This window comes from Physeter macrocephalus, chromosome 9 (assembly GCF_002837175.3).
Source record: "Physeter macrocephalus isolate SW-GA chromosome 9, ASM283717v5, whole genome shotgun sequence".
NCBI lineage: Eukaryota > Metazoa > Chordata > Mammalia > Artiodactyla > Physeteridae > Physeter > Physeter macrocephalus.
In genome coordinates this window covers 73,975,394-73,991,045 of record NC_041222.1, presented here as the reverse complement: position 1 = coordinate 73,991,045, position 15,652 = coordinate 73,975,394, and the positions used below count along the sequence as shown (strand labels likewise).

At 51.6% G+C, this 15,652-nt stretch overlaps 1 protein-coding gene and 1 pseudogene across 1 annotated transcript; one reads left to right on the top strand and one right to left on the bottom strand.

Annotated features, from left to right (window-relative positions):
- Positions 1-541: 541 nt before the first annotated feature.
- On the top strand, positions 542-6,776 carry AQP3 (aquaporin 3 (Gill blood group)). The gene is made up of 6 exons (XM_007111401.3): positions 542-690; positions 4,044-4,170; positions 4,521-4,658; positions 4,996-5,114; positions 5,384-5,601; positions 5,688-6,776. The coding sequence occupies exons 1-6, from the start codon at positions 583-585 to the stop codon at positions 5,854-5,856; spliced, it is 879 nt and encodes a 292-aa protein (XP_007111463.1). The 5' UTR covers positions 542-582; the 3' UTR covers positions 5,857-6,776.
- A 4,768-nt stretch (positions 6,777-11,544) lies between these two features.
- On the bottom strand, positions 11,545-15,261 carry LOC129392422 (GTP-binding nuclear protein Ran-like; annotated as a pseudogene).
- Positions 15,262-15,652: the final 391 nt, after the last annotated feature.

Genomic DNA, 15,652 nt, shown 5'->3' with positions numbered 1-15,652 from the left:
ACAATGCTGTATTAGCTTCTACTGCACAGCAAAATGAATCAGCCATACCCATACATATATCCCCTCACTTTTGGGTTTCCCTCCCACTTAGGACACCACAGTGCATTAAGCAGAGTTCCTTTCCTTTCTGACATGTCTCCTCTCCCCTCCACCGTGGTGAGGATGGCAGCGAGGCTCACTGCGAGTGGCCCAAGGAGGTCTCTTTGGCGGCTCCTTCTCCCCCCTGAGCCCCCGTCCTGCACGTGTCTACACCCCACCATCGGCTCTCAGACTCCACAATCCCGCAGTCTGGTCTCAGCCCCCAGACACCTCCTCCCCGGGCCAACACCAGCCCTAAAGGCTCCTCACACCACACACCCCTACCTTCCTTATCAGCGTCCCCCCCAACCCAGCGTCCCCTCCAGCCTCCCTAGGCGAGCGGTGCCGGGTGGCCGCCCTCTCCTGAGGCCGGCACCCGGCTCGGCGGGCGGCGTTGCCGGCGGGCGGGGCGCGTGCCTCCGGCTCCTATAAAGGGCGCCGCTCGGAGCTGACGGCCACTGCTGCTGTGTCCGCCGCCCGACTGCACCGCCGCCTGCCCCAGCCATGGGTCGACAGAAGGAACTGGTGTCCCGCTGCGGGGAGATGCTCCACATCCGCTACCGGCTGCTTCGCCAGGCGCTGGCTGAGTGCCTGGGGACCCTCATCCTCGTGGTGAGTGGAGGGAGAAGCCTCTCTCCAGCCCCACACTCCCCAGTCTCTCTGTTCACCGGAGGGTCTGTGTTTTTGAAGACAGCCTTGACCCCTCTCCCAGCTCTGATCCCTCGCCCCCAACTTGACCCCTTCCGGAGCACTCTCCGCCCATAGCGCTAACCCCCTCAGTGACTGACGGTTCCGACTCTTGCCAGAATGACAGCTGTTATGCCCCAGTGACAGCTCTGATCCTTTACCCTCTCACCAGTGACCCAGCCCACAGGCTGGGGACAGCAGTCACCTCTGCAGTCTGGGACCTCCAGCCCTTTCTGGCTTCCACAGCTCCCCAGGTTCCTAGAGTCCCAGCCCTGGGAGACAGTGGAGGCAGGAGCAAATGGGCCCCTCTTGGGTTGTTTGCGTCTTGGATGCCTGGCCCCTAATGAATAATTAAGCCTCAGAAAGTCCAAAATTTGCCCTGCCATAAGGACAGTTTGCCACAGGTGGGGGCAGAGGGCGGAGGCTACACAGCTAACAGCAAGCGGGAAGGAGGGAGGATCCTGAAGATAGGAGGCTGTGGAAGGCAGCTGTGCCCCAGGCACAAAGGACGTGGTGTCCCTAAAGTTCCTCCCCTAGTGCTGAGCAACTCCCAGACAGATGCTGTCAGCTTCCATGCAGAAGCACTCTGAGTTACTCCCCGGGGGCCTGAGTTACTGTACAGATTCTCTGAGGGGGACGCTTCCCTGCCTGGGTTACTCCCCAGTCCCAGTTATTCTCTGGTTATGCCAGTTTGGGTCTGGGTTGTTCCTGGGTGACTCTGCACTTCTTGGGTCTGACAGACACACCAGTTATGGGCTCCATTTCCTGTCCCAGTTACTCTCAGATTTTCGGCCACTCTTGTGGTTACACCTGTTTCCCTCTGGGTTGCGTCTGGGTTCATTTGCTCCGTTGTGGGGGATGGGGTACTCCGTGTCCCAGTTCCAACCCTAGGTAACATAGACCAGCCGGCCCCCTGTGACTAGCAAGATTAACTAGGGGCAGGTAGGGCTGGATGGTCCACCCCAAATGGGTGGTGGTGGTGGAGCAGATGCTATAGGGAGAGGAAAGCTGGACTCACCTCTGGCTTCCAGGCACAGGAAGGGGGGAAGCCAGGTGGGGCACTTTATCCATACCCCCTCCCCAGACTAGTAGGCCTCCCAGTCATCTGCCTCTCTTCTCTCCCAGTGCCAAGTGCCAAGAAGGGAATAGGGCAGGTGCTTGTTGTCCTCCTGCCCCCGCGCCTTGTGTCCCCCCATCCCTGTCTAATTTTTAGTCCAGCCCCCTGTTTGAGAGCAGTCAGGACAGAGCAAGTTGTCTTCCCTTCACAGAAGGGCCTCCCTATCTCCTCCTTAGTCTCAGTTTGCCTTCCCTCAAAGGAGCAGTCGGGCCTCCCGCTGAGCCCCAGGATCATTTGGCTTCTCTCCTCCCTCCCAGAAGGAGGGTGTTATGTCTGTGAAGGCTTTCAGGCTCAGGTGGCTGAGAGGCATTTTGTGTCAGTGCCCGCAGAGGAGAGGCCAGGCCCGGGAGACGCCCAAGTGGTCGGTGAGGGCTTACCTGCACACCTCTGTGGGTTGGGGACCGAGAGCCTGCAAAGGCAGAATCAAGGCTGGCTTTCAGGCGAGGGAAGCCCCTTTCTCTGAGGCACCTAGTAAGGTGAGGAGAGGGAGAAGGAGCCGGGAGGAAGAGGAAGATTAGTCTCAAGGTGGTGGAACTGGCTCTGACAGCTTCTCCCTCCAAGGCCTCCTGGGATGGAGCCAGGTCTGGGCCTCAGGCAGGCAAGGAGCTGAGGCCAGGGCTGGCCAAGCCGGGCAGGGTGCCCCAGACCCTCACGTGCCTGTTCCAACACACATACATACTTACACTCTCTGACCTTTGCTCTCACCTGCCTGCACACCTTTGCTCTGCATCACTGCTGCTGGCTTCCCCACTATCTCTTGGTCCTCGTGAAGGATGATAATCAAAATGCTTACCCACCCAGTACAGCAGGACACTGACCCTTTAGAAGGGACAAGGGCCTTTAGCACAGGTTTTGGAAAATTTCTGCTGGATAGGCATAAAAACTTTAGTTATGGGGCTTCCCTGGTGGCACAGTGGTTAAGAATCTGCCTGCCAATGCAGGGTTCGAGCCCTGGTCCGGGAAGATCCCACATGCCGCGGAGCAACTAAGCCCGCGCACCACAACTACTGAGCCTGTGCTCTAGAGCCCAAGAGCCACAACTACTGAGCCCACATGCTTACAGCCCATGCTCTGCAACAAAAAGAAGCCACCGCAATGAGAAGCCCACGCACTGCAGCAAGAGTAGCCCCCGCTCACCACAACTAGAGAAAGCCCGTGCACAGCAACGGAGACCCAACGCAGCCAAAAAAAAAAAAAAAAAAACTTTAGTTATGGAGAGGTGGGAGAGGAGAGCTGGGGCAGCGCTGGAGCAGCTTCGGGGGACACTTTGGGGGCTCAGGGCAATGGCTCTTTACAGAGGAGCTAGTACAGAAACATTTTTACATTTGAACAAGGGGAACCGATAAATAGCACATTCTGTACTTGCAGGACATCAGGGAGTTTAGTACTGCCCCCACCCCCCCAATTTCCAGCAGAAAGCTTAGAACCAATCTCCCCACTTCCACTGCTCTGGAGGTCCTGGACTATGGCTAGTGAGACTAGGCAGATTGCTGTCTTTAGGACCTCCAAATCTGAGTGGGGAACCTGGACCTCTGAGGGCAGGGAGGTCAGGGTGAGTGGAGAGAGGAGGCTCTGGGTCAGGAACAGGTCAAGAAGGCTGAAGATCCTGAGAGGGAGAACAGAGAGAGGCAGGAGCTCTGACACCCCAGATTCAGGAGAAGGGGACTCAAACCAACTTCTGGCTTCCTCCCTTTCTTTGTGCCCTCTCCCCCTCAGCTCTTCTTTGGGGCAGAGAGGGAGGCAATTGCAGGTGGGGGATGAGAGAGAGCCTTCCCACCCCTATGGGCCAGGCCTGAAGGGCTGGGGGAGGAACTGCTCAGGTGAGAGTGTCCCCTTCCACCCACTCCTACCGAGAGTCAAGAAAAATCAGTGGAGATGGTTCAGCCATCTTCTGGGCTCGAAGTTGCAAACGTTGCTCCCAGTCCCTTCCATAGGACCCTGTTATTAGTAGAGTTGGGACATTGGGGCTAAGAGGGCATGTCTGCTTCTTCTGCGGGGTATAATTGCAGCAGGAGGAGGAGGGGCTCGATTCCAGGAAAGGGCTTCTCGCCCTCTCGTCCTCCCCGTGAAGGCAGGGGGAGGTTGTTGGCTTCATCCCTGCCCTCTGCAGTGAGACTCACTGGTCCTCACCCTCCCTGCTTTGTTCTGTTTCCTGACACAGCTGTTTGGCTGTGGCTCTGTGGCCCAGGTCGTGCTCAGCCGGGGCACCCACGGTGGTTTCCTCACCATCAACCTGGCCTTTGGCTTCGCCGTCACCCTAGGCATCCTTATCGCTGGCCAGGTCTCCGGTAAGGCCTTACCCCACCCTCAGCCATCACCCCTCCACAGCATTCCCACAAGGTGTCCCGCTGGAGAATAGGGTGGGAGTGGAGGTCGTCTCAGAACAGGGCATAGCTTTGGGTCCTTGGAAGAGAAGAGTGGTGAAGGAACTTGATACTTGGACATTTCGACTCTCACCTTGGAATCAGAGATTAGTCGAGTTGGTCTGTTACATAGTCCAACACACCATTCTGTACAAGAAACCCTTCTCTGCATCCCTGCTCACCAGGGCCAGAGAGGGGGAGTATGGGGCGGGGGAATCCTGGCCTCCCCACTGTGGCAGGTGGGGGCTAATAGGTTCCATCTCCCCTCTGCCCAGGGGCCCACCTGAACCCTGCCGTGACCTTTGCTATGTGCTTCCTGGCGCGTGAGCCCTGGATCAAGCTGCCCGTCTACACCATGGCTCAGACTCTGGGAGCCTTCCTGGGTGCCGGGATCGTTTTTGGGCTGTATTATGGTGAGCCTTCCCACCCTGCCTTCCTCCACTACCCCCTCCCCCTTCTTGGGACCTGCTGGTACCAGGCCTTTCGATAACAGATGGCTGGGCCTGCCCAGGCCCCGGGCTTATGACTCATTCACGCACAGGCCCCAGGTGGGGGTCATGAGGGGAAAGAAATGAGTTGGGCAACAATGGAGTCAGGCCCTCCACCCCTCCACCTTCCCACCCCCGACTCCAGGGTAATAAAGCAGCGATTACACTCACCTGTGACCCCTGGGAGGGTGGGCCCAGCCTGAGAGGGGAGATGGGGCTCAGGCCTCTGCCCTCACCCACTTGGTATCTAATCTGTGACCAGATGCAATCTGGGCCTTCGCCAACAACCAGCTTATAGTTTCGGGTCCCAATGGCACAGCCGGCATCTTTGCCACCTACCCCTCTGGACATTTGGACATGGTCAATGGCTTCTTCGACCAGGTATGGGCTGGGGATGAGTGAGGCAAACTCAGGGAGGAGGACCAGGCTGCCTTGGGTTGCTCATGGGCTGGCTGGGGGACAGGACTCCTCGTCTAGAGCAGATTCCTAGGAATCTGCAAATTTAACCAGCAAAAGTCTTAGCACCACTGCTCTGGAGAGCAGAGCACGGGAGATGCCAAAACTCTGAGAGTGGAGGGAAGCTGGACGGTGGAAGGAGGGGCCGGAAGGTGGATGGGGGCTCTTCTCACCCTGTTCTCCCCACTCCCCAGTTCATTGGCACAGCCTCCCTCATCGTGTGTGTGCTGGCCATTGTGGACCCCTACAATAACCCTGTCCCGCGTGGCCTGGAGGCCTTCACTGTGGGCCTGGTGGTCCTGGTCATCGGCACCTCCATGGGCTTCAACTCTGGCTACGCCGTCAACCCCGCCCGGGACTTCGGCCCTCGCCTTTTCACAGCCATTGCCGGCTGGGGCTCGGAAGTCTTCACGTGAGTGCAGTCCCCGCCAGCGCGCGCCAGCCCGTCTCCCCTCTGCCCTGCCCCACGCGTCCCTAACCACATCTGTCTGCCCCCAGGACCGGCCGCCACTGGTGGTGGGTGCCCATCATCTCCCCACTCCTGGGTTCCATTGCGGGTGTCCTCGTGTATCAGCTCATGATCGGCTGCCACCTGGAAGCACCTCCACCCTCCACCGATGAGGAGAATGTGAAGCTGTCCCAAGTGAAGCACAAGGGGCAGATGTGAATGGGCAGGGGGCCTCCCCCCGACCCCCTCTCATGAACATCCTTTGACTGTGCAGGGGCTGCTTCCTAGAAGCCCTCTTCATGACCCCCCTCCCAGGCTAAGAAGCTCCTTGTCTACCACCGCCCCTCTAGACAGCCCCCTTCAGGATTTTCCATCCCGAAGGAAATAGGACCCAATAGGACCGCTGGCCTCTGCCTGTAAGCTGGTGGCACAGGGAGTAGGGCCAATCTAGTCCTTTGTCTCCCAAAGAGAGAGAATGGGCAGCAGATGTGTGCACGTGCGTGTGTGTGGTTCTCCAGATAATCAGGGCAAAGGACCAAGTGGAAGGGATTCTATCTGTGGGTGTGCGGGGGAGGCCCGGAGGGAGGGAGGGTGTTGTGTCTATCTATGAGTGAGGAAAGCACCAGGGGTCTGCATGTTTCAGGGGCTCCGTGTGGAGGAGGGTCCAGGTACATGTGTTTCTTAGTATGTGTGTGTCTGCTGTTTTTTTCTACATAGGAGGCTTCTATAGGCTTTGGGGGAGGTAGGGTGGGAATATGAGTAGGGCTAGGAGGAGGGGACCACAGCCCAGATGAAGAGCTCTGGCTATTCATACATAAGGAGGAGCAGAGTGATGTGTTTCTGTCACAATGGAGGCATGAGGGGGGTGGGGTGAAGTCCAGGTCATAAGTTTCACGTTTGCTCTATAAAAAAAAAATTAAAAAAGTGTATATATATGTGTGTGTGTGTGTGTGTGTGTGTGTATATATATACACATATATATATAAAAGATGTTATAGTTTTAGGGATGCAGGTTGGGAGACTCTAAATAGGCTCTTCATTCCTTTTTTTTTTTTTTCACTCCTTTAATCCTCAACTCATGTACTCTTTTGCCTTTTATAAAAAAAAATAATAAAATATATGCCAATTGTGTAAATATCTCTCTGCTTGCTCTGCTGTTTTTTGTGGCACCAGCTAAAGAGCTTCGGTGAGTTTGGCCACAGATAGCCAGGGCACCCTGAGGGTAGTACTCAAACCTGCCCTAGGGGCAGGGGTCAGTCACACAGGTCAGAGAGCTCCTTCAGCTCAGCTTGAACTCGGCATCCCACACTCTCCCCCAAGTTTCCATCTTCCTGGGACCCCCCCAGTACAATGAATCACACCTTCTCAACCCCTGCACCCACCTACTACCCCAGGAAGGCAGGCTGAAGCCTGGCCTAGGGAAGAACTTTCTCCCAGGCAGAGCTGCCCAAAGGAGAGGACTGCTACCCAAGAAATAGTGAGCTCCCTGTTGCTGGAAGAGACCAATCAGACCGGGAGCCTGTTATTGCCTTCTACACCTCGCAGCTGTTTGGGCTCTATCACCTTCAACTAGACCTTGGCCACAGCCCCCTGAGCAGCCTCTCTGACTCCAGTTTGCCCCAGTCAGTCCACACAGCAACCAGAGGGATCTTTCTGAAAACCCCTGCTGAAAGTGGGCCTCTTTCTACGGCTCTCGCCGCTACCCAGAGACAATTCAAATCCCTCCATCCTGCAGTCAGGCCCTCCAGGACCTGGCCCTGGTCTCTACACCTCCCCTCACAATGCTCCATCCACCCCAGACTACTTTGTGTGCTCCTGTGCCTTCCTACCTCACTGTCCACTCACTAAAATCCTCCTGATCTGCTCCAACACCTCCTCCAGGAAGTCATCCCTTTCTTCAGTCTAAGGCACCCCTGTGTCCTGTAAGGCTGGGATCTGGGATTGGACTGACTCTGGTGCCCTGACTGAAGCCTGGGAAGCTCTGTTGGGAGATCACGTGCCCCTTCCCACCTCCTCCTCCTTCCTTACTGAATCCTCCTCAAATTTCACTGGGAATAAAAAGGGAAGGCGGCCCCAACCCAAGCTCTCCTGCAGAGTTAACCACGTTGGGATGCCTGGGTCTGGAGGAGAACTGTGGTTTTTAGAGGATAAGCCAACTCTTGCTCCCCAGCCACTTCACAGATGAGTAGACAATGGCCCAGAGGGGGTGGGTCGCACAGCCTGGACTCTGTGCAGGTGGGGCTGGGGGAAGGGAGTTCCATCTCAGGTCTCCACCCACTCGTCCCCAACTCCCAAGAGGCGTGTCTGGAATGTTGAAGGGACCTGAGCCAGAGGGAGTGTCCCCTTCTCAGGCCCTGGGGGGAGAAATGGCAAACCATGGGAGGAGAATGTGTGCTTCAGAGTTTCACTGCAGCCACACCTGTCCCGCTTTGGGTACCCTCACTCTGCTATCCTCCCCAGCATGCCCCATGCCCTTTGTCTTCTCTTACTCTCAAATCCTGGCTGACCAGTCAGCCCAGGGGGTGGTGGGAGGGCTTCTGGCCCAGTGGTGAACAAGTAGTCAGACCTGGATTCCAAGCCCAGCTTGGCCTCTCTCTAGCTGTGTGATACTGGGGTGGTCATTTTCTTTCTCTGAACCTCAGTTTCCTCATCTGTGAATTGGGAGACATTGAGAGGAGGAGGTAATGGAAGATAATAGTCAATAAATGTCAAAAAAATGATTTTTTTCTGCAGAACAGGGGAGGGGGGATGGTGGTGGTGGAGAGATCTGAAGGCTGTTTTTTAAAGGTCATTGAATTTAATATCCTCTTCCGCCTCAGATTCCTTCCACAAATCTGAAGTTCCTGAGAGGGGGGAGGAAGAACGGGGTGATGGCTTGCCGTGCCCTAAATTGAGGAGGCTTTGGGGAGGAATAGAAGGGAGACACAAGAGGGGGCCACCACGGGTGTGGAGGGCAGAGGAGCATGTAGCCTAGGGAACACGCTGGATGGAAGGCCAGACCGAGTGAGGAAGAGAAAGGCCTGGCCAAGAAAGAGGAAGGCCTGGCCGCCCAGTGACAGAAGCCAAGGAGCAGCATGACCCCTGGGGGCAGGAGCGAAGCTTCCCACCTCCCCTACTCCCTTCTAAGATATGCCTCCTACCAGCAGTTCTGTCTGATAGCAAGTTCTAGAGAGAAACCTCTTCATCTCCTTCAGGAAAGTAGCTTAATCCGTTTGCCAGGGTGGTCTTGAGAGAGAATCAAGATTCCACGTCTCATCTCTGTCCCTTCTTGCTGAGCTAGTCCTCTCCACAGCCAGCTTTGGAGGAGCTCATGGTTCCGTAAAGCTCTGACTTGCTTGCATTGAAATCCACCTCCCTGAAACCTGAGCTTGGTTTCCGTTTCCTTGTGTGCCTGCTTGTGTGTGTGCACACGCAGCTGTGCACCTCTCAGTACTGCTGGGTATACCTATCTTTCTCTCAGTCTGTCTGGTGTGGCTCTGGGTCTGTGCCCCTGGCTGACCATGTCTCTGTCTCTTTCTGTGCCTCTGTCCCTGCCTGACTCTTTGTGTCTGGGTCTTTCTATGTGTACTTCTAAGTGAACATGTCATGTACCTAAGTACCTAAGAGAGTCTGAGTGACCAGTCCCGCTCATCTTACCCCAGGGCATACCTCCTCCTTAATTCCTAGTAATGAGCTCCCTCCTTCTTGCTAGTTCTCTCCCCTTGATTTTGTTTGTCTAAAAGCCTGGGTGTGGCCCCCCAGGCTTGGGGTGGGGTAGAATTGGGTGGGGTAGGAAGGGAGAGGAGGGACTGCTCCACCCTGAACAGAGACCCCAGAGGCCAGAGACACCCTTGGTCCCCGGCAGGAGGGTCTGTGAAGGTACTGGCCTCCTCATTGGGAGGAAGGAGCCTGTCCTGAGGTGGGGACACTGAGTTGTGCACCTGGGAATGCTGGCAGTGCAAAGGAAGGAGAAAGTCATGTGGGGAGCCTCCTTCACCTGCAACTTTACTGAATTCATCAATTCATTCATCAATGAATTTGGTAAAGTTGCAGGATACAAGATTAATATACAGAAATCTGTTGCATTTCTATAGACTAACCATGAACTAACAGAAAGAGAAACTAAGGGAACAATCCTATTTACCATCGCATCAAAAAGAATAAGATACCTAGGAAAAAGCATACCTAAGGAGGGAAAAGACCTGTACTTGGAAAACTATAAGACACTGATGAAAGAAATTGGAGACAGCACAAACAGATAGAAAGATATACCATGTTCTTGGACTGGAAGAATTAATATTGTTAAAATGGCTATACTGCCTGAGGCCATCTACAGATTCAATGCAATCCCTATCAAAATACCAAGGATATTTTTCACAGAACTAGAACAAATAATCTTAAAATTTGTACGGACCCTGAGTAGCCAAAACAATCTTGAGAAAGAAGAACAGAGCTAGAGGAATCACGTCCTACCTGACTTTCAGACTATTCTACAAAGCTACAGTAATCAAAACACTATGGTACTGGCACAAAAACAGACACATAGATCAATGGAACAGAATAGAGAGCCCAGAAATAAACTCATGCACTTTTTGTCAATCTATGACAAAGGAGGCACGAATATACAATGGAGAAAAGAGAGTCTCTTCAATAAGTGGTGCTGGGAAAACTGGACAACTACATGTAAACTAATGAAATTAGAACATTCTCTAACACTATATACAAAAATAAACTAAAAATGGATTAAAGACCTAAATGTAAGACCAGAGACCACGGGCTTCCTTGGTGGCGCAGTGGTTAAGAATCCGCCTGCTGGGGGCTTCCCTGGTGGTGCAGTGGTTGAGAGTCCGCCTGCCAATGCAGGGGACACGGGTTCGTGCCCTGGTCCGGGAAGATCCCACATGCCATGGAGTGGCTGGGCCCGTGAGCCATGGCCGCTGAGCCTGTGCGTCCGGAGCCTCTGCTCTGCAACGAGCCACAACTACTGAGCCCACATGCCACAACTACTGAAGCCCATGCACCTAGAGCCCATGCTCTGCAATAAGGGAAGCCACCGCAATGAAGAGTAGCCCCCGCTCGCCGCAACTAGAGAAAGCCCAGCAACGAAGCAATAAAGCAACAAAGACCCAACACAGCCAAAAAAAAAAAAAAAAAAAAAAAGTCCAGAGACTGTAAAACTCCTAGAGGAAAACAGGCAGAACACTGTTTGACATAAATAGTAGCAATATTTTTTTTTGGATCAGTCTCCTAAAGCAAAGGAAATAAAACAAAAATAAGCAAATGGGACCTAATTAAACTTAAAAGCTTTTGCACAGCAAAGGAAACCACTGACAAAACGAAAAGACACCTACTGAATGGGAGAAAATATTTGCAAATGATATGACTGATAAGGAGTTAATACCCAATATATATAAACAGCTCATAAAACTCAACATCAAAAAAATAAACAACCTGATTAAAAAATGGGCAGAAGACTTGGATAGACATTTCTCCAAAGAGAACATGCAGATGGCCAAGCAGCACGTGAAAAGATGCTCAACATCACTAATCATCAGGGAAATGCAAATCAAAACCACAATGAGCTATCACCTCATACCTGTCAGAATGGCTATCATCAAAAATAACACAAGTAACAAACATTGGTGAGGATGTGGAGAAAAGGGAACCCTTGGGACTGGTGGTCCAGTGGCTAAGACTCCGAGCTCCCAATGCAGGGGGCAGGCCGGGTTCAATCCCTGGTCAGGGAACTAGCTCCCACGTGCATGCCGCAACTAAGAGTTTGCACGCTGCAACTAAATATCCCGCATGCTGCAACTGAGACCCAGCGCAGCCTAAATAAATAAATAAATAAATAAATATGTTTTTTCCAAAAAGAAAGGGAACCCTCATACACTGTTGGTAGGAATATCGCACGCTGCAACTAAATATCCTGCATGCTGCAACTGAGACCCAGCGCAGCCTAAATAAATAAATAAATAAATAAATAAATAAATAAATATGTTTTTTCCAAAAAGAAAGGGAACCCTCATACACTGTTGGTAGGAATATAAATTGGTGCAGCCACTGTGGAAACAGTATGGAGGTTTCTCAAAAAACTAAAGATAGAACTATTATATGACCCAGAAATACCACTCCTGGATATATATCTGAAAAAAACCAAAAACACTAATTCTAAAAGATACATGCACTCCAATGTTCATAGTAGCATTGTTTACAATTGATATGGGAAAAGATATGGAAACAACCTAAATGTCCATTAACAGATGAATGGATTAAGATGTGGTATATATATTATCCATTCATCTGTTAACCTTAATTCATTCATCTGCTGAATAATATTCCATTATATACATATAATGGAATACCACTTATACTATATGTATACTACATATATATATATATAAATATATATACAATGGAATACTATTCAGCCATAAAAAAGAACGAAAATTTGTCCTTTGCAGCAAAATGGATAGACTTGGAGGGTATTATGCTAAGTGAAATAAGTCAGACAGAGAAAAATACTGTATGATATCACTTTTTGTGTGTGTGTGTGTGATGTGACTGGAGCAGTCTTATGTTTGAAACTCAAGGAGGAAACAACTGTGTTCCAAAACACCTAAATAAGTAGGTCCAAAAAATGAAGGCATTTTTTTTTAACTGCCACATTCACTCCGAAGCCCATTCATCTCCTTCATCATCCCAAAGATTAAGCACATGTTCTGCTTAGCTATATAGTAAAGTGGCAAACACGCTGCACCACTGACATCACAGGACAGTTGCCTATAAAACTAGACTTCTGACGCTGGGGTCCAGCTTCACTTTCTCTTCATCTGGGAGGGCAGTTGTCTGAGCAACCTCTAGATCCTGCTCGTACTGCGCTGCCAACGCTGAGTCCATGACCACCTCTGGCGGGGCGAGAGCAGGCATGGCGATGAACCAAGTTAGGGTCTCCCATCAGTTTTCTAGGAAGCCAGAGGAAGGGCTTTTCAAAGTTGTAGTTACTTTTGGCAGAAATGTCATAGTACTGAAGATTCTTCTTTCGGTGGAAGACAATTGACTGTGCCTTAACCTTTCTGTCCTTAATACCCACTTTGTTGTCACACAACACGATGGGGATGTTCTCACACACTTGTACCAGAACTCTGTGCCAGTTAAGCACGTTCTTGTAAGTAACTCTCGATGTTACATCAAACATTGTAATGGTACACTGAGCTTGGATATAATAGCCATCTCTCAGTCCACCAAATTTCTCCTGACCAGCTGTATCCCATACTTTGAACTTAATAGGTCCTCTGTTGGTATGGAACACAAGGCGATGGACCTCAACACCCAAGGAAGCTACATACTTCTCAAATTCACCAGATGACGTTTCACAAATGTAGTTTTGCCAGTACCACCATCACCAACCAATACAAGTTTGAACTGAACTTGGGGTTCTCCTTGGGCAGCCATCGTGATGTTACTTCTAGAAGTGTCTCCACGCCTGTCTGACTAAGGGCTGGAAAGATGGCAGAAGCCTGTATGATATCATTTATATGTGGAATCTAAAAAATATAACAAACTAGTGAATATAACAAAAAAGAAACAGACTCACAGATACAGAGAACAAACTGGTGGTTACCAGATGGGAGATGGAAGGTGGGGGAGTGGTAATATAGGGGTAGGGGATTAAGAGGTACAAACTACTATATATAAAATAAGCTACAAGGATGTACCGTACAAACCAGGGAGGGACTTCCCTGGTGGTCCAGTAGTTAAGACTTCATGCTCCCAATGCAGGGGGCACGGGTTTGATCCCTGGTCGGGGAACTAAGATCCCACCTGCTGCACGGTGTGGCCAAAAAAAAAAAAAAAAAAAAAAAAAGCCACACAAAAAAAGCACAGGGAATATAGCCAATATCTTATAGTAACTATAAATGGAGTATAACCTTTAAAAATTGTGAATTACTATACTGTATACCTGTAACTTATATAATGTACATCAACTATACTTCAATTAAAAAAATAAAATAAAAACTAAACTAAACTATTTAAAATTTTTTTAAATCAGAAGGGGGCACTTGGGCCCTCAAGGGGCTCACCTTGGAACGCTGAGTAGAACGTCTGAGTCCTAAGCAGGCAGAGGAGTGGGTGTGTCCGCCCAGCAGCTGGGGGTGGCCCCCTCAGGCACTCAGCCTCTCCACACCTGGGGCCTTGGCCTTTGGTGCCAGGCTTATTTGCGGTAAGAAGGAGTTTGGCAGTGGGAACAGAGACTCTGCCTGGTCTGGGCACTGTGGCTGTCCCAGAGAGGCACCCACCCTGCATAAAGGGGAAACTGAGGCCCAGAGTCTCACTCAGGGTCACAGAGCAGTGCAGCAAAGCCTGGACTAGAACTCAGCTTACTGTCCGCAACCTGGTTGCCCTGAACCCCTTTCCCAGGCAGCACTCTGCAACATCTCAGGCAGCAGGGCTCCCGGGCCAGATCACCTGTGTTCCAAACAAGCCCTTCCCAGACATGGGCCCTTGGGCATGTGGTCTCATTTCCTCCAGATCCAATCTCCGCCTACTCTGTGCCCAGGGAGGTTGACACTTGTGGGCTGCGTCACCTGGGCCCTCTTCCCCTCTGGCTTCCAGGTGGGTTTGGTAAGTGCGAGGCACAGCTAGGAAATCAGAAGCCAGGGCGGGTGTGAGGAGGTCGGGAAGAAAGTCTGGGTATTCACGCCTTTTCCAGGACTTTCACTGCATCCAGTAACACTGCCCTCTCCTCTCGCCTCCTCTTGCTGAGGAGGGGAATGGCTGCCCACTGTTAGTGCTTGGGCCATCCCTTGACCCTGCCCCACCTCTGTAAATAGTCCCTTCTTAAACTCTCTTCAGTGAAGCACTCTGACAATATACTATTCCTGCTGGATTCCTGACAGGTTCCACCTCTCTACTCTTTAGTTTCTTCATCTGTAAAATGGGGATAATAGATAGTTCTGCTTACCTCATTAAGTTGCACAAGGTGAGGACTGAATGAGTTAACACATGTATGGAACAACGCCAGATGTAGCAGTAAGTGCTGTAGAATATAGAATAATAATAATACTATTACTGTCATGCTTCCTTCCTTGTGAGCTCCCAGTGTACGGTGAGGAGAGAAAGTGTGAAGCCAGGCTTGGAGAGAGATACCTGACTGTCCAAGGCCATCTCCTCCAGCTTCAGGCTGCTTGGCGCTTCCATGGGACCTTTGTCAGCCTGGTTGTTTAGCCTCAGTCCCTCTGACTCAAGTGGAAACAACTTTCCCTAGGAAGACTGGAGTCAGGGGAGATAAAACCAGAGCCCCTTTCCCATCCTGGCTCTTCTCCAGAAAACTCAGGTTCCTGAGAAACGGAGAGGTAGGCACCCCACCATTTTGTGGGGCTCTGGGGATCTGGTAGAGGTTGAGAATGGTTGCGGTGATGCATTTAGGGGTTTAGAGGGAGAGAGTTGATCCCAGGGTGGCTGAAGACAGAAGCAAAAATCCCAATCTGTGTTTCCAAACCTTGTTTCTTTGCTACTCAAGAAATCCTTCCTCAGCGCTCACTGCCATCCCGCTTCAGCTCCCAGGACAATGACCATGACAGCGGGGGTCTTTTCCAGCTCTCACAAATGCACCGGGAGTTCCAATAGCTTTGGGAGGAGAAAGAGGGTCTGTGTGCCCCTACCCAATCCTGCATATGACCGAAGGACAGGAGGTCTGGGGGTCACTAATGGGGGGTCTTATGGACAGCTGAGGTTGCCAGTGGGGTGAGGTTATGAAGAGGCTGAAAACTGACTAATAACCTGACACCTCCCTGGACTGCCTTGGTCATACCTTCAGGTCAGATGTGACGTGGTGTGGAGAAGGGGTGGGTGTTACTCTCCTCTGTCTCCAGAGCTCTCTGGGGATAAAGGCTTACACCAGAGGCAGTCATCTCAACCAGCTTCTCTGATCCTTGCTCTGGGAAGTCGTCTTGGCCCACTCCCAGGAACCTCTAGCCCCTGTCTCATCTCTGGAAACCCCTTTGAGAAGTGATGGACTTTTGCCAGCTTCCTC